This window comes from Aythya ferina (assembly GCF_964211825.1).
Source record: "Aythya ferina genome assembly, chromosome: Z".
Taxonomy (NCBI): domain Eukaryota; kingdom Metazoa; phylum Chordata; class Aves; order Anseriformes; family Anatidae; genus Aythya; species Aythya ferina.
Genome location: NC_140299.1, coordinates 22,417,212 through 22,438,948, shown reverse-complemented (window position 1 = coordinate 22,438,948; position 21,737 = coordinate 22,417,212). Strand labels below are relative to the sequence as shown.

General features: G+C 35.3%; 1 protein-coding gene across 5 annotated transcripts in view; it reads left to right on the top strand.

The window, feature by feature from the left end:
• The window catches only part of ADAMTS6 (ADAM metallopeptidase with thrombospondin type 1 motif 6), a 154,745-nt gene that overhangs the window by 106,656 nt on the left and 26,352 nt on the right, over positions 1-21,737 (top strand). For all 5 annotated transcript variants that reach the window (XM_084503222.1, XM_084503224.1, XM_084503223.1 and 2 more), the window contains 6 exons: positions 4,235-4,337; positions 5,454-5,587; positions 8,124-8,247; positions 9,510-9,590; positions 13,418-13,581; positions 15,331-15,469. In XM_084503222.1, the coding sequence (XP_084359348.1) occupies positions 4,235-4,337; positions 5,454-5,587; positions 8,124-8,247; positions 9,510-9,590; positions 13,418-13,581; positions 15,331-15,469 (745 nt within the window). The remainder of the gene's footprint in view (positions 1-4,234; positions 4,338-5,453; positions 5,588-8,123; positions 8,248-9,509; positions 9,591-13,417; positions 13,582-15,330; positions 15,470-21,737) is intronic.

Below are 21,737 nucleotides of genomic sequence, written 5' to 3'. Positions count from 1 at the left end.
TGGATTCAACTAATGATTCAGAGTATTCTAAATAATGATTCAGATGAAGAGCCAGATCCTGAGGTCAGTCAGGATTCCCTGGGAAGACATAGCCACTAAAACTTATTTTATTGCAAAGGTTATCAAATCTGTCAATGGAATGATGGATTAGCAGCCAAATACACTGGGTTATAGAAAAGCTTTGACATCATAGATATATTATTTTTTAAAATTAATTTAACTGTACTTGAAGTAAAGGAAGCCACAATTAAATCTGCAGGACTACCGAAACCAGACAGAATGTTAAGAAACCAGGAACATTGTCACACCCCTATCTGCAGTACTTTCTCTGATGATTGAAATCTCCAGCTGCATTCTTACCCATTTTAAACTCATAATTTTAAGACAAAATTAACAACATTTAGTAGTACCAATGTATGTTAACTAAATTGTATCCAGTGATGGCAGGTAGTAAAATAGTTGGAATTAGAAATGAGTATTGTCTTTGTGATCTGCTAATGCAGGTCTGAGTTGAAAGAGCCCTTATTTTAAAAGTAGGTAAGCCTGTGTAATAAAACTAGTTTTCCTACAAGCACAAAAGCAGGTTATGCGATAAAAAATATGCTGTTCAATATGAAAGCCTTTGGCATCATTAGTCTTTTCAATAGTGATCTTTCTGTGAGTGACTCCCTTCAGGAATTATCTCATTTATTTAAATAAGATCTGGAGTGTGCCAGGTATGCCAAAAGCATGCTAGAATATCAGTACTGAAGACCTTTTCAATCTTCTTTGCTATCACAGGTGATTGATAAAATGTCTCTAGTAGCTTTTTCTCCTGTTCTGTTACTGTTTCATTACCTGCAACCTAGAAGGAAAGTCATCCAAATTGATAACAGTTGTATTCTTTGTTTCCTTGAGCTACTACAGTGATCTTAGGCTTTTTCAGACTTTTTATAATGCTGTGGCTGAAATTCTTCCTGTGTAGAGGAATCACGTATGAAACTACACGTCACTATATTTGTGTCATGGGTATAATAACAAAAGATTCTTGTTAGTCTAGGCAAAGATGACCTAAGAAGTATGATGAAAAGACAACTACTCTTGCAGTAACCTTCCTATTATGTCTCTTAAGTAAAGTTGCAGTGTTTATCACCTTGAGTAGCAGCAATCATTCTACATCCCAGGTCCTTTTCTGCAAAGTTCCTTTCCAACTGAGAGGCCCCCAGCATGAGACCCACAACTGACATGCTGAATGCATGAGGATATTCCTCCCTGTGTTCAGGACTTTGCATTTCTCTTTTGTTTAATTTTATGTTTCTATGGGTCCATTTAACACCCTATTGAGGTCTCTCTGGATGCCATTGTGACCCTCAGTTGTTGTTAGCTACTACTCCCAGTTCTCTGCCATCTGCAAACTTGCTGAGAGTGCACTCTTCTTCATCATCTGGCTTATTAATGAAGATGATGATGCCTCAAAATATATCTGAGATCACCGTCAAACAAGAGAAGTAAGACTATATCTCAAAAGTCAGATTATGAGAATGTTATTCAGAAAAAGGATTTCATGGTGTCTTTTGCAGGGGAGTTTAACTAACTTGCACGTCAGTAAAATAGCAGCCATACAAATTAGTGTCTTAGCATGCTGGGTTAAAAATGGGCTGGATGACCGGGTCCAGAGAGTAATGGTGAATGGAGAGAAATCCAGCTGATCATCAGTGGTATTCCTCAGGGGCTGGTGTTGGGGCCTATCCTCTTTAATATCTTTACTGACGATTTGGATGAGGGAACTGAGTGCACCCTCAGTAAGTCTGCAGATGACGCCAAGTTGGGGGGAAGTGTCAGTCTGCTGGAGGGTAGGAAGGCCCTGCAGAGGGACCTGGACAGGTTGGGTCGATGGGCAGAGGCCAATGGGATGAGGTTAAACATGGCTAAGTGCCGGGTACTGCACTTTGGCCACAACAACCCCATGCAGCGCTACAGGCCTGGGGCAGAGTGGCTGGAAAGCTGTGCAGAGGAAAAGGATCCGGGGGTGCTGATTGACGCTTGCCTGAACATGAGCTGGCAGTGCTCCCAGGTGGCCAAAAGAAGGCCATCAGCATCTTGGCTTGTATCAGGAACAGTGTAGCCAGCAGGACCAGGGAGGTGATCGTCCCCCTGTACTCAGCTCTAGTGAGGCCATACCTTGAGTACTGTGTTCAGTTTTGGACCCCTCACTGCAAGAGCATCGAGGCCCTGGAAGGTGTCCAGAGGAGGGCTACGAAGCTGGTAAAGGGTCTGGAACACAAGTCCTATGAGGAGTGGCTGAGGGACCTGGGGTTGTTTAGTCTGGAGATGCGAAGGCTCAGGGGAGACCTTATTGCTCTCTACAGCTCCCTGAAAGGAAGGTGTGGGGAGCTGGAGGTTGGTCTCTTCTTGCAGGTAACTAGTGATAGGACTAGAGGGAATGGCCACAGGAGGTTGAGGTTGGAAATGAGGAGACATTTCTTCTCAGAAAGAGCAGTCAGGCTTTGGAACGGGTTGCCCAGGGAGGTGATGGCATCACGGTCCTTGTGGGAAGGTTCGGACTTAGTGCTTAGGGGCATGGTTTAGTGGGTGATATTGGTGGTAGGGGGATGGTTGGACCATGTGATCTTGGAGGTCTTTTCCAACCTTATTGATTCTATGATTGATTCTATGATTCTACCTGGAGCTGAAGAATAGGATGAATTGACCAGTATCAGTGAGATTGGTCACAACCTTTGAGGTATGTCAGGTTACTTCTTTCTGCTGCTTGGAGAGTAAGATGCAAATAGGCAAATACAACTGGTGTAACCAATTAAAAATATTTTTTTCTTCTTATTTTATTTGCACACAGTTATTATTGTCAGTATTGCGCTCTGAAGGACTTTAATTAATGAAGCAGCAGTAACTTTTTTTTTTTTTTTTTTTTTTTTTTTACCAGTAAATGCCTTATATTCAAAAATGTATTATTTAATAAGAAGGATATAATAGAGTGATTTATACACAAAATTTAAATTGCGAGACTCTAGTATCCAGCATTTTCATTAAATTCAGAACTGGAAAAGAATGTAGTTTCTGAATCATAGTGCAATAGGATGGCTGTGGTAGGAACGTGATTCATGTGTACTGAGAATTATAATTATTATGTTAATATTTGCATTGTTAAGTAGATTTTTATCATACATGTTTATACAGATCCTTTCACTTGATTGCATTTCAGATTCCTCAACAGTGCTAACTAGCTTAGATATTTATAGGAAGACTAGTAAAACTGCCATGAAATGGACTCTTCTGTTGCTCATAAAATAGTAATATTTATTCACAACTCTCATTTCTGTCAAACAATCTCTTTTCTCTTTCAGTCTAAAAATGATTTTAATCTGTATTTCAAATACTTTGTCTGATGACACTTGCAATTGCAGCTGCTACTTAAACATTGATAGTAATGTTTAATGTGCTATCTGAATTTTGTGTGTATTCAAAATTGTCATTTGAACTTGCTGATGAAAAAATTGAGAAATAGCTAAGAATTCAGTTTTTCCTGAAACTCTTTCCTGATATGATTTTCACTTAAATCTATCATTACTCCACATAAGACAGTTATTTTTTTTTTTTTTTTTTTTTTTTAACTGATAGTGTGAAATAGTGAAAATTTAAATATAAGCACTTGGAGACTGCTTAAATATTACACTTGGAGACTGCTTAGAATTAGAACTAAGCATATCTACCCTTTTTCTCAGCCTTAATGTAATCCTTTTGTCAAAGCTGCAAGTAAGAAACGGTGATAATAGTCTGCAGCTCTTCAGCAAGTGTTTTAATTTCTTTATCCATGTCTTAAAAACATAGCTCAGTACAGCTGCTTATTACAGTACAACTAAGGTTAGAGCTCTTATCAAAATGGTTTTATTTTTTACAGCTGTTTTTTATGTGTGCTTATAAGGAGGTAGCTAATGGATTGATTATGAAGCATAATTTGACATGATTTCGATTGGTTTTGTGGAATTATGGAAACGTCTTTGTTTAGAGTAGTTCAGTTACTTTGTTCCAGCTGAAAGTTGCAAAATAAATGCATCAGTTATAAAGCATATGTTAGTATCAGACCCACAAGATAAAGCAGGGAACCATCTCCTAGTGTCTTGGATGATTTTATTTTTTTATTTGTAATACAGGTATTTATTTTTATGTTGATATTTAGAAGAAATTATTTTTTTTTTAATTTATTTTAATTTATTTTTTTTTGTCTGTATGATTTTAGCCATGTCCTTCAGGAGCCCGTGATTTTCGAGAAAAACAATGTGCAGACTTTGACAATATGCCTTTCCGGGGAAAGTATTATAACTGGAAACCCTACACTGGAGGTAATGTGTAGCTTTTCAAAAAATATTTTGTGAGTGAAATCTTAAAACTGTATAAATGTAATACAAAAAGTAGTGTATGTAAATAGAACATTTTGATGAATATATAATAAGTTAAGTTGGGTAACCTTTTGTCAGTTATGAAAAATGTAACAGAAGAGCCATGACAATTCCTTTTTTTTTTTTTTTTTCTTTTGATGTGGAAAGAGGGTGAGTGTCATTGTAGGGACTCCAGTAAGGAACCCTTTTCCACCTGCAGTTGTGATGTTCTTAGATGATCTATAAGTAATTTTGATGTTACAGTGACAAGTTTAGCATAAACATCTCAATAAAATTTTCATTAATTAAGGTGAGAATACTGAGAAATGGAGAAAGAAAGAAAAGCATTCATAAAGTATCCAAGGCTACTTCAATAAGTTGAGTTATAAATAATTATGCTATGCAATAAAAGGATATTTTGAGGAAGAGAAGAGGATTGTAATTTCTTTTTCTCTGTGACAGTTTAAGCAGATTTAGTTGTTTCTGTCATTTTTCAATGTTTCTAACTCGCCTTTTGATTTTTTTAAAAAATTTTATTTTTTCCTGTTCTAAACCCTGAGTAAATCAGTTTCACATTTGTGGTTTTATTTTTCTATAGATTTTTTTTGTTTTAAAGATTAGAAGCCTAAAAGTGACCATTGTGATCACATGATCTGAGCTGTAGCATATTTCAAGTAATAAGACTGAAGTCCTAACTGACGTATTCTGATCTTGTTTTTGAAATTTACACTGACATACTTCTAACACTACATTCTTTTCTTATTCGTTTTTCTCAAATGGTGAAGTATCCTTTTTTTTTTAAATTGTTCAATAATCATTAGTGTTGTATTAACATAATAGAATCCTTAAGTAGCTATCCAATCTTGCCATATCTTACTATAAGAAATAATCCTCTCTGCAAAAAAGGGAAGAGTCAAGTAGAGAAATCAATAAGAGAAAGTAAAATAAAGTATATCTATATTACGTGTCAGGTATGAGGGAATTTTATATATTTCAGATTTTTTTATGCATATATATTCTTAACTAATTAATATTTTTTCAAGAATTATGTTATTTTTTTTCTTTGGTTTTATTGTCCAGGTGGGGTTAAACCATGTGCATTAAACTGCTTGGCTGAAGGTTATAATTTTTACACTGAACGTGCTCCTGCAGTAATAGATGGGACTCAGTGCAATGCTGACTCACTGGATATCTGTATCAATGGAGAATGCAAGGTTACAAATGCTTTATAAAGTACTTACAGATTACTTTGTTTTGTCTGTTATATCCTACATTTAATTATGGTATCTGATGGTTACTTGTGTGAAACAGGATTGTTGATGAAGTTCTTAATGAAAGAGTCAGAGACAAAGAGCTAAAAAAAGGTATTGCATTATCATAGAATTATGGAATGATTCGGGTTGGAAGGGACCTCTAAAGATAGTCTAGTTCCAACCCCTCTGCTATGGGCAGGAACATTTTTTGCTAGACTGGGTTGACCAAAGCCCCATCCTACCTGACCTTGAATACTTCCAAGGAGGGGACTTTGTCAGCTTCTTTGGCCAACCTGTTCCAGTGCCTCACCACCTTCCATAGTGAAGGATTTCTTCCTTGCATCTAATCTAAGTCTACCCTCTTCCAGTGGCTTTACCCCTTGTCCTGTATCTACGTGCCCTTTTATAAAGTCTTTATCCATTTTTCTTAGATGCCCTTTTAAGTATTGAAGGGCTGCAATAAGGTGTCCTCAGAACCTTTTCTCCAGGCTAAACATCCCCTGCTCTCTCAGCCCCTCTTCATAGGAGAGGTGCCCCTTCATCATCTTTGTGGCCCTCCTCTGGACTCCTTCTAATAGGTCCATGTCCTTCTTGTGCTGGAGGCCCCAGAGCTGAATGCATCACTTCAGGTGGGGTCTCATGTGGGCAGAGTAGATGGTGAGAATCACCTCCCTCCACTTTCTGGCTGCAATTCTTTTGATGCAGCCTGAGATTTAGTTGTTTTTCTGGGATGCAAGTGCATACTGCCAGTTCAAGTCCAATTTTTCATTTGCCTGTACCCCAAGTCCTTCTCTGTATGGCTGCGATCAATCCAATATTAGCCTAGCCTGTACTCATGTTTGGGATTGTCCTGACCCAGGTGGAGCACGTTGTACTTGACCAAATAAGACAAATCATTCAAATTAGCTCCTCACAGACATTAAAGCAGATTAGAGTTCTTCATTTTGCCATCTTTTATCTTGCTTTGTGGTTTCTGTGTAAACTATCAGTGGAAAAAGCAACAGGAGATGAGCATATTCCTTGTACTATTCCAAGGCCTGTTCCATCATTCCAATTAGAACACTACTCTGGAAGAAAAACAGTAAACATGAACATATTAATCTGTTTCTCCACAAATAGTTCATCCTGTTGGAAACAATTCTACTGTTAATTAACTTGGAACAGAAATCTGTCACTGTCACTCTGTGAAAGAGTGTATAAGGGCAAGTATTTGCCATTTACTAAAAATACAGTTACCTTGTAAGGTTCTTATAGAACTGTATTACATGAATTTGAAGAAAATTGGATGTCTGTGCCATATTTTTGTTATATTCATCATACTGCTGCTTCAGTTTAGCAAAGCATTTAATTATGTATTTAAGTCTAAACATTTGAATAGTGTTGGTGACTAGTAAAAATCATCTGATTTTGCTGAAACCACTAACATACCTAAAGCTTACTCAAGACTTAAGTGGTTTGCTATACTGAATGCTGAAGATTTATGTTTATTGAATAATACGATGAGATTTACCATTAGTAATCTAAGCAAAAAAAGTAAAAAAATAACCTGTGGAATTCTGGTGTACTTCGTAAATAAGAACATTCTAGCACTTTGGAGAAGTCTTTTAAAACTAATAACCAGACTAAAACTCAAGTTTGAGGGGGCTGTGTAAAAAAAAAAGCAGGTCCTTTTCATCTTGGCGAATTACGAAATTGAAGTATAAGTGGTTAGAATAATACTGTTTTTTCAATTACTTGCAGTATTTTAACTTCTGACCTATGTATTAACCTGTTTGCAAGTTAAAACCAAGCTATGCAGCTGCCTCCTATTTTATATAAACCCCAGACAAAAATGTCAATGTCCAGTGTTCGTTCTCATTTTGTTTGGTTTGGTTTGGCTTTTGTTCTGTTTTTTTGGTATCTGACTGTATATATTTGCATTAGGTTTCTAATAGTGATGAATAAATTAGTCAGATGCAGATGCTCATTGTTCACTGTACATAGATTTCTCAAGTAGATAAGTAGTCTATAAAGCTGTAAATTCCTTTGTAAATAATATTTATGCTACATAAACGTTTAAGAAAACTACAGCTAATGTTTCCCTTAAACTGATACAGATTAAACACAATTAGCCCTTGTAATATTAAATAAAAAGGTCACTAATCATTTATTAATAATTGTAATAATTACATTGTTTGTAAATTGCTATGAGATCCCCACCTGAAAGTCACAGTAGAAATAGAAAATATTTATTAATCAAGACTTAACAGTAAGCCAAAATTTATTTTCAGTAAGTCAAAGTTTGTTTTTAGTAAGCCAAAATTTTGTTTTGATTTTTTAAGTTTCTTCACTTCTTGCAAGTGAAAACCCACTTAATAGTAGCAGGTATTGGAAACAGAATAGATAGAAAGAATGAATATCTTTCTGAATATCTTACACTTGAGTGAAATACTTCAACGATCTATGAAGGTAAAGGTGTAAGAAAACTGTTAAAATATTTTTTCTTTTCTTCTCTTAGCATGTGGGTTGTGATAATATTTTGGGGTCTGATGCTAAGGAAGATAGATGCCGTGTTTGTGGAGGAGATGGGAGTACATGTGAAGCAATTGAAGGTTTCTTCAATGATTCATTGCCCAGAGGAGGTATGCACATACAAGTCCATTCTGTTGTATTTATGTGGCTATTTAAAACATAACAGTGTTCCAACTGATTTCCAGCATTGCATTGCTGGCAGTCATACACTGTGACTACTTTTGCCTAGTTGTTTCCTTTTCCTATGTTAGTTTGGATTTCTATAAAATACAGTCATATATTTTCTTACTTAATCTTACTTACTTAGTTCTGCTGATGTTAAATGCGCTCAACAAGAAGTGGGTGATTAGTTTTAATTTTAGTGTAATCTGTTATTTGTAATCATGTATATGACTATACATGACATTTTAGAATAGAAAGGATCCAGAAGAGTCTTTTATGCTCATGTTATTAAGAAAATAAATGTATATGGAAATATATAAGGGTGATTAGTTGAAAACTTAACTCAGAATAGAAAATACTAGTGTTGCAGTGATTCTCTGTGTTACTGCATCTGCTCCATCTAATTAAACCTTACTATCTTATTATCTTATTAAATCTTAACTAATATTGCATGTGGTCCTGGACATAAGAAAAAGATTGATGTACCAGAGTTAGTTCAGCTCAGTGAGGGGGCCACTAAGATTAGTGGGTGCTGGAGCAATTACTGCTCTGTCAGTAGAGGTTGAGGGAACTGGGCTTATTTAGCCTGGGAGAGAAAAGACTTGTGGGGACTGTACCATCCTTCCAAATCTCTGAGGATGTTATGGTGAAAACAGCCAGACTGTTCACAGTGGTGGATGTGTGGTGGGAGGAGCAGAGACTATGTCTATAAATTGAAACAAGACATGTGCTGACCCAATGGAAGGAAAAACATTTTCCCAGGAGTGGATCAGGTTGCCCAGAAGGATTGTACAGTTTCCAGCTTTGGAGTTCCTTATAACACTACACAACTATAACGTGTTGACAAACCTGGTCTTACCTCCTAGCTAGTAGTAAGAAGTTGTTCTAAATGAATGTCTTCAGATCCTTTCCAACCTGAATTATTCTATGATCTTATGGTCATTTTATATATTAGTTACTTGTAATATACTTGAGAAGACTTTATTATCATTAAAAAAATGAATTCCTAAATTCACATTAAATTCTTTCTATCACAGTCAAATGTATTTGAACTTTAAAGACATTTCTATGCATCACATAAATGAAAATATGCAAATACATTTGAATTCCATGCTTCTTACTGTTTTTTAGTAGTGAATAATTTATTAATGGCTAGTTTCATGACTAATATTGTTTAAGATAATGAGAAAAAGTTATCTTTCTTTTACAGGCTATATGGAAGTGATTCAAATTCCAAGAGGTTCTGTGCACATTGAAATAAGAGAAGTGGCAATGTCAAAGAACTACATTGGTAAGAGCATGGTTTAAATGTTACTAAGTTGGATTTTCTGATATGATTCAGGAATAGATATTTCTGATATGACCAAACCGTACATATATTAGAAGCTGCAGAGGGAATAGTAGTTGTTAGTCTTAATCTGTGGTCAGACAGTTAGAGCAGGTGGTTAGGATGTATTCTCCTGAGTGGAGCTAATGGAATGCATCATGTGATTCCTCCTTGTATACAGTGCAAAATCAGGTCAGTTTTACTGTAGTTACGGAGTCAGACTTGGAGCTAGAGTGGATGAGGAACACTCAAGTGATCTACTGTCCCTCTCTGAGGTAATGTCTTACACCTGAGGAAGTCTCTGATCTTAGGGAACCATACTGTTTCAAAACATCATTTTTTGCTTGGAATGATTATTCAACAACAGTCATGGTTGCTTAAATACAATAATAATGCCTCCTTATCTTAAGGCAGTTGAATGTAATAACTCCACAGTGTTTCTGTGTTGCTGCTTTGTAGGGACTTGATGCCATTCCTGTTTTATAGATAGGGGAAAATGGGGTGCAGAAAAGCTATGGGCTTTATTGAGATCATACAGGAAGCCTGTGGTAAAACAGAATTAAATTCAAATGCCCAGATTATCCCTTGTTTCCTTTAAGATTGTGTTAAATTTGCTTTTCAGCTTTTAAATATTGGTGTGTACAGATCTAGCTTTATCAAACTCAAAAAGAGCATGCATTTCTGACAGCTCCTGTAGTCTGATTTGCATAGCATTTGTTCACAGTAGTGCAGAGAGCTGATCAGTGCTGCCGGAAACTAACAGATAAACACAAACAGAAGCTGTTAACCTGTTTAGGCATAATGACAACTGACTAGGCTATTTTTTCAGTCTGTTCTGCATGTAATTAGTATAAAGAATAGCAATGTGTTGGAAAGGACTATAATGCATGTTAGTAGGACGGACAATAACATCCCTAGATACATTAATTGCTAAATTGATTGTATTGATGATAATGGTGCCTTTTACTGTTGGATGCTTTTTCCTTTCTTTTTGCCTGCCCCTACAATCATGTAATTCGGCAGATTTTCAGTCTCCCTTCATTCTGCGGGGGATAGTAACATCCACTACTCCAGCAGTAAAGAGTGCTTGTTATTCTTTCAGCATCACACCCCCCCATGTCAAAATATGTGAGTAACATTGATCAAATATCCTACAATGACTTTTGAGACAGAGATGGTAGTGGAAGAGAGGCATATAATGCAGACTAATGTGGTTGCTCTATGCTAAGAACCATATTGTCAAAAGAATGTTTTGTTAACATGGACATTTAGGCTAATATTAATGTCATATTTAGTACACAGATTCCATTAAGATACTTGTGTTTCTGATTCTATGGGTAGCTGAAAATAAATACAGGAGTTAAATAGAATAAAGCAGATACTCTTAGTTACTACCATTAAGTTTGTTATAAATTTTGCTTATAAATCAGAGGAATGTGATCTGGAGCAGTATTTAAGTCAGTACCATCAGCACCAAATGAATGAAAAAAAATGCCAATTTTTTAACTTCAATAAAAAATATAGGCAACTTTTTTGATATTTAATTTGGCCACAGATCTAAAAAGGTAAAGTGGTACATAGCTGTTTTTTCAGTCTGCTTCTTACAATTTCAAGAGGGTTCCTGATTTTCAGGCCCTCTCTTCAATACCTTGCTAAATGCCACAGAAGCCCTTGCTAATTTCAGGGGGATTTCTTTCCTTGTGTTTACAACTTTGAAAGGAACCATTATATCCTATTGTAAGTTAATACTAAGTTGCAAGGAAAGGACTGTTTCCTTTTTTTGTTGGAATGTTTTGTACCATGAATGTGAACCAGATCACTGTTCAAGGATCAGCAGTTTTGGGGGAAAGGAATGCTTATAATTTGTTTGCTCCCTAAAAACAACTATGCAAGCAGGATGGCAGCTAAAAAATAGTTTATTATGTCAAAATGCATACTTCTAGAGTATCATTTTATAGATGCTTCTTTAGTGGCAGTGTCAACTTCACAACTTCCCCATCTTTATGGAGTTCCTCTCCGTTGTTCAGGATGGATGTTTTGTGGTCACACCATGAACCAGATTAGAGAACTGATTCAGCTGAAAATAACCATTTACACATATTATTATGTTTTGGTCTATGTGTACTGCTGCCAAATATGTGACCACAGTCTAAGAAATAAATTTCTCCATTTGGAAATATACAAAAAAGAAAGAAAGAAAAAAACTCTCTCATACTGTTTTCAATGTTTCCTCTGTTCTTTTCAGTTAGTAGGGTCTCTAACTTGCAGCAAACATCCCACAGTTCCTGAACTAAAATCCAGTTATTTTCCAAACCCTGGCCTCAAATTTAGGAAGCAGTTAGATATTTGGCAATCTCAAGTAGCTCAGTCAGCACCTGTCCTCCCTGCCCCCATCTCAGGCTTATAATTTCTGCACCAGTATCACTCCTAGTGCTGTGGCAACAAAACCACGTTACTGCAGCTGCATAAATAATAATTTATTTTTTTAAATGATCTGACCAAAAATAATCCAACAATAAAATTGCCCGTTCCCAGAGCTGCTGAAAAAATGTATGTTTAGGAATGCTGCTATCTTCCCTTAATTGGATTGATCTGAGCTGACATCTTTGCTTATATTCCCCCTATGCAACAATATGTTGTGTGCTAATTTCCTGTGGGCTTCCTGCATTCTCAAGTTCTAATAAATTATTTAATTATTAACTTGTTTCTTCTGTCTTATATGCTAATAATTATGTCAGTGCTTCATCATAGTCATGTAATTATATTATTGGAATGCTATTCACAGCTGTGTCCTTCACCTGTGCATAACAATGCATATTAAGCAAATCTGTTCACAGAATGCAAACATATTTTTCTCTTGCAGGCAAGTAAAAAACAAAAAAGGGTATAGCATACACAAGCTGTTTGATTGTGTATTTACAGCCATGATCTTGCCTTTAAGAGCACGCTTTATGTAAAGTAAACATAAATGATGAATAACTAGTGATCTTCATCATTATCTTGTCCAGAAGGCAATATCTAATTAACAGAATATTCACCTTAAGATACAAAGTCAGTTTCATGTTTAGAAATGTAATCTCATAAAATATTGAATAATATATGCTTGTCCAGCCTAATTGGTCAGTTAGCTAAGAAATCTGTTTGTTATCTACAGTACTTACATGGATTAAGGCTGTAAATTAATAATAATAAAATATCTTGGCAGATGAAATAGCTAGTATTTGTTTTTGTAGTAGAAATGCCTTGGATTTATGCTTTAAGAAGGAAAAAAGAAAATGGGCAGAGACAACAAAGTAAACTGATTGGGACCATACTTCAAAGTCAATCTTTTTTTTTCTCTCTCAGCATGATATGTGATATCTTTCTTATGCTTGAACATATGAAATCTTAATTATTAATGATAATCTTAATTAATCTTAAATTAGATTGGTAATTGATTATACATTTGAGACCTACATATGTCTTAAGCAGAACAGCATACATTGCAGGTGGGTTTAGTTTTAAAGTTGAAGATATATTTCAGGTTGCACAAGGCACTGTTATTTCCAATATAGCATCTGCATGTTGAAATCTGCAAAGTGTACCTGCACATTAAAGTTCATGATAGAGACAGTATTTTCAAACTGTATGACGGATATTTTAACCAAGGCTAAAGAAGAACATTTGTTGAAAAAACAATGATAGAGAGCTGAAACTCATATACTTCTAACAGAGTAGTAGTTTAATTTGTAATGGCTTCTCCATTATAAATGCTGCTTCCAATTTTTAGGTGGCTTGTATTTTTTTTTAAGCTTTAAAATCTGAAGAGGATGACTACTATATTAATGGTGCCTGGACTATTGACTGGCCAAGAAAGTTTGATGTTGCTGGAACAGCTTTCCATTACAAGAGGCCAACAGATGAACCAGAGTCTTTGGAAGCACTAGGCCCTACTTCAGAAAATCTCATAGTCATGGTAAAGTTTACAATTAATATATTTCTGAAATCTGAAATAAGTTTTTATGTTCTGAGGAAATATAAGACCATGAACAAAATCATAATAGGTCACAGGCTGTGCTGGGACTTTTTGCATTTGTATTTTAATTCACTTTTCCTCTTTTTTAAGACTGATGGGTAGATACTGTGATGGAAAAGGTGTAAAGTTAGAAGAGCCCTGGGAAGCATCACAGGAAATGCCCTATCTGTGTTAAGTGTGCTTCAGAATAGTAGTAGCAAAAGTTGTAAATTAAATATATTTTGTATTTCTGTGTATTTCTGATACATGGAATTGTTAAAATATAGCATACAGTAATTGCATCAGACTATGACTGTGATGTTTAATGTGTACACAGCAGCATTGTTTTTTTCCTTACAGGTCTGTAGTTGTCAGTGGTTTTAATCATGGCCTTAGTATTTCTATTTGACCTGCGTTAAAGTGTGTTTTGAGATAAATTGCTATGAATCGATGGTACAAAATATTTGAATGTAACAGAAGAAAATATGACCAGGGTGCTTGTAGCCTGTCTCTGACAGTAGTCAGTAATGAGCCCTACTGTATCGCTCTGTTGTGTTGAGGAAGAGTATAAGACTAAGGTGAAACTTGATCAGTATATTCTATCAGCTGCCAGTTTTGCAGTTTAGGGATTGCTTGAGCCAGACAGGATATTTTTCTGTATAGAATGATTGTTGCCTAGATAATTACATTTTAGTCAGTGTTCTTAAGTGTTTGAATCCCGTTTTTTCTTTGTTTGTTTTACTGTAGCTGTGGATAAACTGGGGAGTTCATATAGAATGAGTTTCATAAAGATTATAGCGCCTTTTCTCATTTGGTCAGTCTCTATGAGTTTTGTATTGAATCTCTTTTGGCTAATAGTTAGGTAAATATACTTTTACAAAATACAATAGAATGTAGAAGGAGTTGAGAAATAGCTCTTAGATATGTCAGATGCTGCACCTGACGCAAAAAAAAAAAAAAAAAAAAGTTTGGTAGATAATCAGACCCTAGTGTTCAGCAGGTGGTATGTGGAAGTGCACTGCATTTCAACAGTCATGGTAGATAAAGCACATGGTGATTGTTGCACTTCCATCTATATCACCTACAGTGGTGCAGCTGTAGTGATAGTTTTGATATTCCTTTAAAGGAACCACTGCTGTGATTCCATTAGTTTAATGCTGCTAGCTAATGCATTACGGGAAAACAGTAACCTCAGCAACAGTCTGTTTCTGTGTTACTATTTTTACTATTATTAATTAATAGAAGTATTAAACAAGGGCAGGGCTCGGTTCATAACTACTACATGGGTAGCTCTTTACAAGATTTCAGTGAGAATTGCTGCATGTTTGCGTAGTAACGTCTGTAACCTACTTTGACCCCAAGTAATGATTCAGTTACCAAATTAATTTCCATTAATTAATACATTAATTTATGAAGACTGGCTTTTTAGAACTTTTATGTCAAAAATAAAGAAGTGACAAAAGTTGTGAAGTTGTGGTGTCAATGGCAAAAGGTGGCTCACCACCTTAATGCAATAATACTTTTTGTTTGTATGCATCTGCATCTTATAAGTCAGTTCAGATTCACTTGGAAATACCGTACATAACTACTGTGGCTTCCTTTATTACTTTTTCCCCTTCCACAAGACATAACACATACCTAGATTAATGTCACTGTAGTTGCCCTCTGCTTGCCTGTTTTAATGGTATAACCAGTTGTTTTCAACTACAGATTCTGCTACAGGAACAAAATTTGGGTATAAGGTATAAATTCAATGTTCCCATCTCTCGCACTGGCAGTGGAGACAATGAAGTTGGCTTTGCGTGGAATCATCTGCCTTGGTCAGAATGTTCTGCCACTTGTGCTGGAGGTAAGACACCAGGCAGTCAAGTTACAGGGTAAACTGAATTGCAAGATACACTTTATTACATAAATATGTAGGTAACTAATTGAAAACGTTTCTTTCAGACATACTTCAAAGCTTAACTTAGAAAAACAACATTTATTTTATCATATTGGATTTTGCTGTTTTCAAGTACATTTAATGTGTTCAGATCTTCTTGTTAAATACAGTGTATCTTGGCACAGTGTGTCTCTTCTGAGGCTTCTTCTGACATTCTCTTGAAGCTGGGATGTTTGCTTTTCACAGGAGCTTTCTTGATAAAGGACACCAGAAGTTTTAAGTAAGGAAATTAATAAACCAAAGGGAAATAAGGCAACTATAAATAAAGAGATATGTCCGTGTGTGTGTTTGTAGGTATTCTTCATATATCCGAGTCAGCCTTTCCACCCTCCAGCCACCAAAGTTTAGGTTACATACTGGTAGTCTCTGTAGGAGGTGATAGCAATTGGATTATACTTCCCAGCCCATAGCAGTGTCTGTGATTGTTGCCTATTGGCAGCGATGGGGGATTTGTAGGTTGTCCCACGTGATTCATCATGGGTGCCTTTTGCCCACAATTTACTATATTCCTAATCCTCCCTCTAGTGGCCACCAATGCAATTCTTTACCTCTGGCTGGGAGAGCAGGACAGTTGGCTTTCTTCAAAGCCAACACCATTGCTGCTGCATGGACTGGTGAGTAGAAGTGCTGTGTGAACAGTATCTATCTTCTCTCTGGAGACTGAATGCATCATCCCCAACATATCTCAATTTCAGAAGAAATGGGAGAGAGCTGTAAATTGATGAAAGAATTTCAGTTTTCTGAAGCACTGTGCACTGACTGTAGCAAGAGGAAGAATTATTTATTTATTTTAACGAATCTGTGGACCAAATATTAGTCCTTTTCCTTTCCTTTCTGGCTACTGGAGGTATTCATGTTTGGAATCATCTTGATTTATCTCTGGTGGATCCTGCTGTGGCTGTTACTAGTTGTTTGCAGTTTAAATACAGCAGTTTGCTTAGCTATATAGGTAAGATGCAAAGGATAGTACAAATTCTGTTCTGTACATCTAAACAGAAAGTCTTGAAACAAAATAGAGGAGGTTGCCTAATTTCTCCAATACTTTATTGTTCATTTGTAGTATTCCTTTAATCAAGTGGGTGATAGGTTGCTCTTTTAATTAATATTTTAATATTGGTGAGTCTGGTAGGAAAAGAAAGGTTTTAAAGATGTAGAAGTGAAGGACATAGACTGAAAGTGCTTTTCTTAGAGTAAAAGAAGGTTCCAAGTATCAGAAACTTACAGGTACTGTGAAATCCTATTTTGATGATAACAATGGGTTAACGATCCTTTTGGTTTGAACATATGGTGTGTTCTTTTGATGGTTCTGTGGAGCTGGACTTGATCCTTGTGGGTCTGTTCCAACTCAGGGTATCCTACAATTCTATGATTAACAATTCTTTTGAAGTCACAGGAAAGCTTCCATTGATTTAGACAGTGACAAGATTATACAGATCTTCCATCACCTAAGTCATTGTCATTTCAGAGATTCCAAAGTATACAAAGGAAAAAAATAATTGGCTCTGAAGAAGTAGGCATTTGTTTAGATAAAAACAGTTTGACATAATTATGTTTTAAGGAAATATATGTGAATCTCTGATAACCCTATACATTTATTAATCATCTGAAACTTTCTTTGGAAGGGTTTTCTTCAGTAGCTTACAGTGTTCAAACCAGAGACATTTCTCTCGTTTAGCTTAGCATAATGATATATTATGATCACTTATTTTCACTGAGACTTCTGCTTAGGGAATCTGTTTCATTGTAGCTATAAGTCAAATTTTAAAACTATTTGATTTAACCATGTGAATACCAATAGAATACTATACTCCCCGGTTTATGAAACACCTTCTGCCATGTACCAAAAGAAGACACAATTCTAGAAAGGATCTGAGTAGTGGAAAAAGAAAAGGGAGACAAAAGATTGTAGAGACAGAGAACATAACTGGAAAAGCTAGCTAATATAAATAAGAAGCATGAGAAAACTCAGAAATGAAACCACTAGATTACTTTGTTTATTTCTGTAGGATTCATTATGAAGTCCATTATCGCAATTTACCTTTAGGAGAGAAGTTTTCCTCTATATCAAAGGACAACAAAATACTCAGAATTGAATATAATTTATTACTAAAAGCAAAATAAAAAAAGACAGTGAGTATATGTGAGGAATATTAGTATGGAAGTTTTTTTTTTTAATTATTTTTTAATAAAATTAAAGAGAATTTTATATAGTGACTTTGGGACAGACTGTGAACAGGTTAAAGGTATCTACATTTTCCTGCCTCTTACAACAGTTGGTGTTGCTGAACTGTAGTGGAAAGACATTAAAGATTTGATAATCATATGATATTCCTTCTTTATCCAGGAAAGCTTATGATTAAGTAGAGCCAGATACACTTTTATGTCAAAGCATAGGCTTTATATCAAAGCTGTAGGCAAACCTAAATTCTTATCAACACATTTAGCTGCTATGCATCTCTGAATGTCTGTATTCTAATGTTTTTGTTTGTTTTTTTTTTGTCTAGACATATGTTATGCTTAAAAAAGCTGTCTTAAAAGAATGTCAAATTTGCATGTATTTAGAAGCCAGGAAATTATGGAAGGAAGGATGACTATGAAATCTTAAATTGTTTTCTGTGGTTGCTCTAGAAACATGGACCAGTTGAGCAGGGACCGTTCTCTGATCCTGAAGCTGTGTCACAGACTATCATGGTTCCACTCCACTATACTTAGGTATAGCTCCCCCTAGATATGACTGACTGTATCTGCATTACACAGCATTTGGCCAAGTCTGGGTCTCTGAAGACATAGTTATTACTTGGTATATGTTGTGTTATTCAGAGTATCTAACAAAAAGGCAAGAGCTGGATTTTGGCAGCACCAGTAAATTGTTCTGGAGTTTTGTATCTTGCAGAAGTGTCTAGGCTTGTGATGTCTCTTATTTATAGCCTTTTGAGAGCAATCCCCTGCATTCAGAGATTCCTAGAGCTTCTTGTAGATCTGTCTTGGAGACGAATTACTGGAGCAGTCAAGGGGCAAGCCGAGAAGCAATTGATTCTGTCCTATTTAGTGGCTTAAATACCTGTCTGTCTGTGTATGAACCTACAATCTGTAATTAAATGGTAGCATGCTGTTTGTTCCATTGGACAATGGAACCATCTTACGTTCATCTTGTGCTGATGAGTCACTTCTGAATAGTTAAGGCATTTAAACTTTTAATACAGGACCTCTGCTCTCAGACCTGTTTCAGTTTTGCAGAATAGCAAGACTATGCTGTAAAAGGAATTGCAGGAAGAAGGAGGAGGTTTTTATGCTTATGACAGCTAAATGCTGTGCTGGAACTCTGGATTTCATTCCTGCCTTGCTTGTCTGGTTTTGTGTGATACGGAGCACTCACAGTGCACATTACACCCTTGCTAATTAGCAGTTCACCACTATCTGGAAATCTGTCTGTATGTATGAAGCATGCCATGAAGTTCATTACATGAGGTGCGTGTAAAACAAAGTATTTTGAAAACTTATCTGAACACCTGATATCAATGGATTCTTTCCACAGTAGAGTCTTTATCTCCATGTCTAGAAGATAAATTAACTTGCGAAGAAAGTAGTTAAATGCTTAGATTGCATGTAAAAGACAATCAGAAAAAAGTCAATCTTTCATGAGAGATTGTAAACGGTGTATTTAGTAGTGTCATTCATGTTATAAGATAAAAGAACAGAATATTCCATAGATGCTCTACAAGTGAGCATCATATTCTGTACAATAAACTACACAGAAATAATTTCTCCAAAATCTGAGATTTATTTTGCTATTTTTTTAGTTTTTCCAAATGCAGGTTCTTCAGATTTACCAGATTTACCTTAAAGCCTCACCCAGTAGCAGACAACTCTTTTCTGGATTCAGGTACTCAGATGTAGGTTGAGAATACAATTTCATTCATTTTTTATTATCTGCCTCTTAGTGTATGTTCTTGGGAATCCAGGATTGCAACTTTTCTTTTTGTACACTAGGATGATTATTTTCTGTATTGAAAAACTTCTTTTTTAAATACAAGTTTCTACTGCCTCATCTCGTTCTTCCTCCTTCGGAACGTTATGTAGAAGTGAACTACACGAATTCTCCGTATTAATTTCCCCTTTTCCCTGAAATTACACTTCTACTCCAAGTCAAAAGTTTTCAAAAGGAACTTATATTATCTTGTACAAGTCTTTCTTTAGCTGATAGAAATTAAATTTTCCCCTCAAGCTTTACCAAAGCTTCATCTCATAAAGTGTTTTATTTAGCACATATCAAGTTGCCCTGCTTGAAAGCCAAAGCCTTTATAGGTTAAGATGCAATCTTTTCAGGTTGCATAATGGACATGTTCAGTGAGAGAAACAGTATTACCAAGCCCCAGTGCTAGCTGTTGCATTTATTAGCTTTAGCTTGCAGTTTTTTTAGCTTTTATTAGCTTGCAGGTTTTTTTTTTTTTTTCTGTTTCAGCTATCTGTTTACCATAGTGCAAGGGCCTCTGTAAGCTACAAGACTACAAAAACATCGTCAGAGAATACCAAAAGGTACAGTTCAAGTTTATCTGCACAGAAATGAGTGGAACAGGAGAGAGCACAGGTAATTTAGAAAGGATGGATGGATGGATGAACAGGTCCCTGGAATTCAGAAAAATCTGAAGACAGCAACAAAAGATCTTTTTAAGGAAATGTTTATTTAACTATTTACAAGAAAATCTGGGAAAGGGAAAGCTAGAATACACAGAAGGAGCAAATAAAATGAGGGCTGGAAGGAGAAGAAAAATGAGCTACAATGGAATTGTAGTTTATTTACACTTCTGCCTGTCTTTCGTTATATAGTAACTTGTAGCTTTTTAAGTGCAAGTCTGTGACTTTGTCCAGATCCGTAAGTATTCTTAACAAGAAAATGTACTGCTAGTGGTGGTGTTTAAAAAATCCAGCAAATGAAGGGAAAAAATATCATTCCATATATTTTTTTATTTTGTGTAAATTAATAATAAGCCACAGTAAGTGCATATTTTATTTTATTTTATTTTATTTTATTTTATTTTATTTTATTTTATTTTATTTTATTTTATTTTATTTTATTTTATTTTATTTTATTTTATTTTATTTTATTTTATTTTATTTTATTTTATTTATTATTCCATACTAATTGAAAGCTTATCGGTAAATGGCAACAAATGACAGCATTTATTATCTGGAGTTTAGTGGTACCCTAAGCATTGATTTTGATGTTGTTTATTCTATGAAAGTTCAACTCCAGATGAGTTAAATATCTCACATACTTGTATTTTTTTAATTAAATGTTCAGTCAGTATGTTATTATAAGTAAACTTACTGCTGCCCAGTTTCCTTTGCTGGTGATCACTGTTACAGAATGGTGCCTACTGTGTTTTCTTTTTTTTTTTTTTTTTTTTCATGCTCTCAGATGAATTATGTCTTTGGACAAATAAAATATACTTGTCCTCATCAAGGAAACTGTAAGTTTGGCTCTGTGATGAACATCTTGTGATCTGATGAGTGAGCTCAGAAAATATGTCTGGGTTAACCAGCATGCACTAGTTTTTGTGATGCAAGCTTCACTATGTACTGGCATCTTTATAATTAACTGTTGCAATCACAAACCACAATTTTGGGGGATTGCTTTTAAAAATAGATACAGCATTTACATGCCTGCAATTTTAATTTAAGAATAAAATGTGCTCCATGTAATTTAAAATTTGGCTGCTGAAAGTCATGCAGACTATTTGTGAATTGAAATCTGCAAAACATCTCAATTCTCTGGAGAATGTGGTCACTAAACCACTGGAGTTTTGTTTTCTATTAGAATTGCATTGACCAGTTATGAGGACATTTTATGTTTTTTATTATAAACTATAAATCTGTAGATTTGAAAGCAGCGTGTTTCTGTCTAACCACTTGTAATTATTCCCCCAAGAGTTTCAATGAACTTGTTTAGCTATGCTTTTTAGATTATTTAGATTATTTAGAGAGAGACCATATACTCATAGAGTTAATATTTAGATTATTTAGAGAGAGACCATATACTCATAGAGTTGATAATTTAATTTTTTTTTTTTTTCAAGTTCCTCAAGGCTTAAATAAGTTGTAGCTGTTGTCTGGGTAAAAATTGCATTCCAGGCTTTTCCATTTCTTCCTGTTGTTTTGAATTTAGAATCTTATT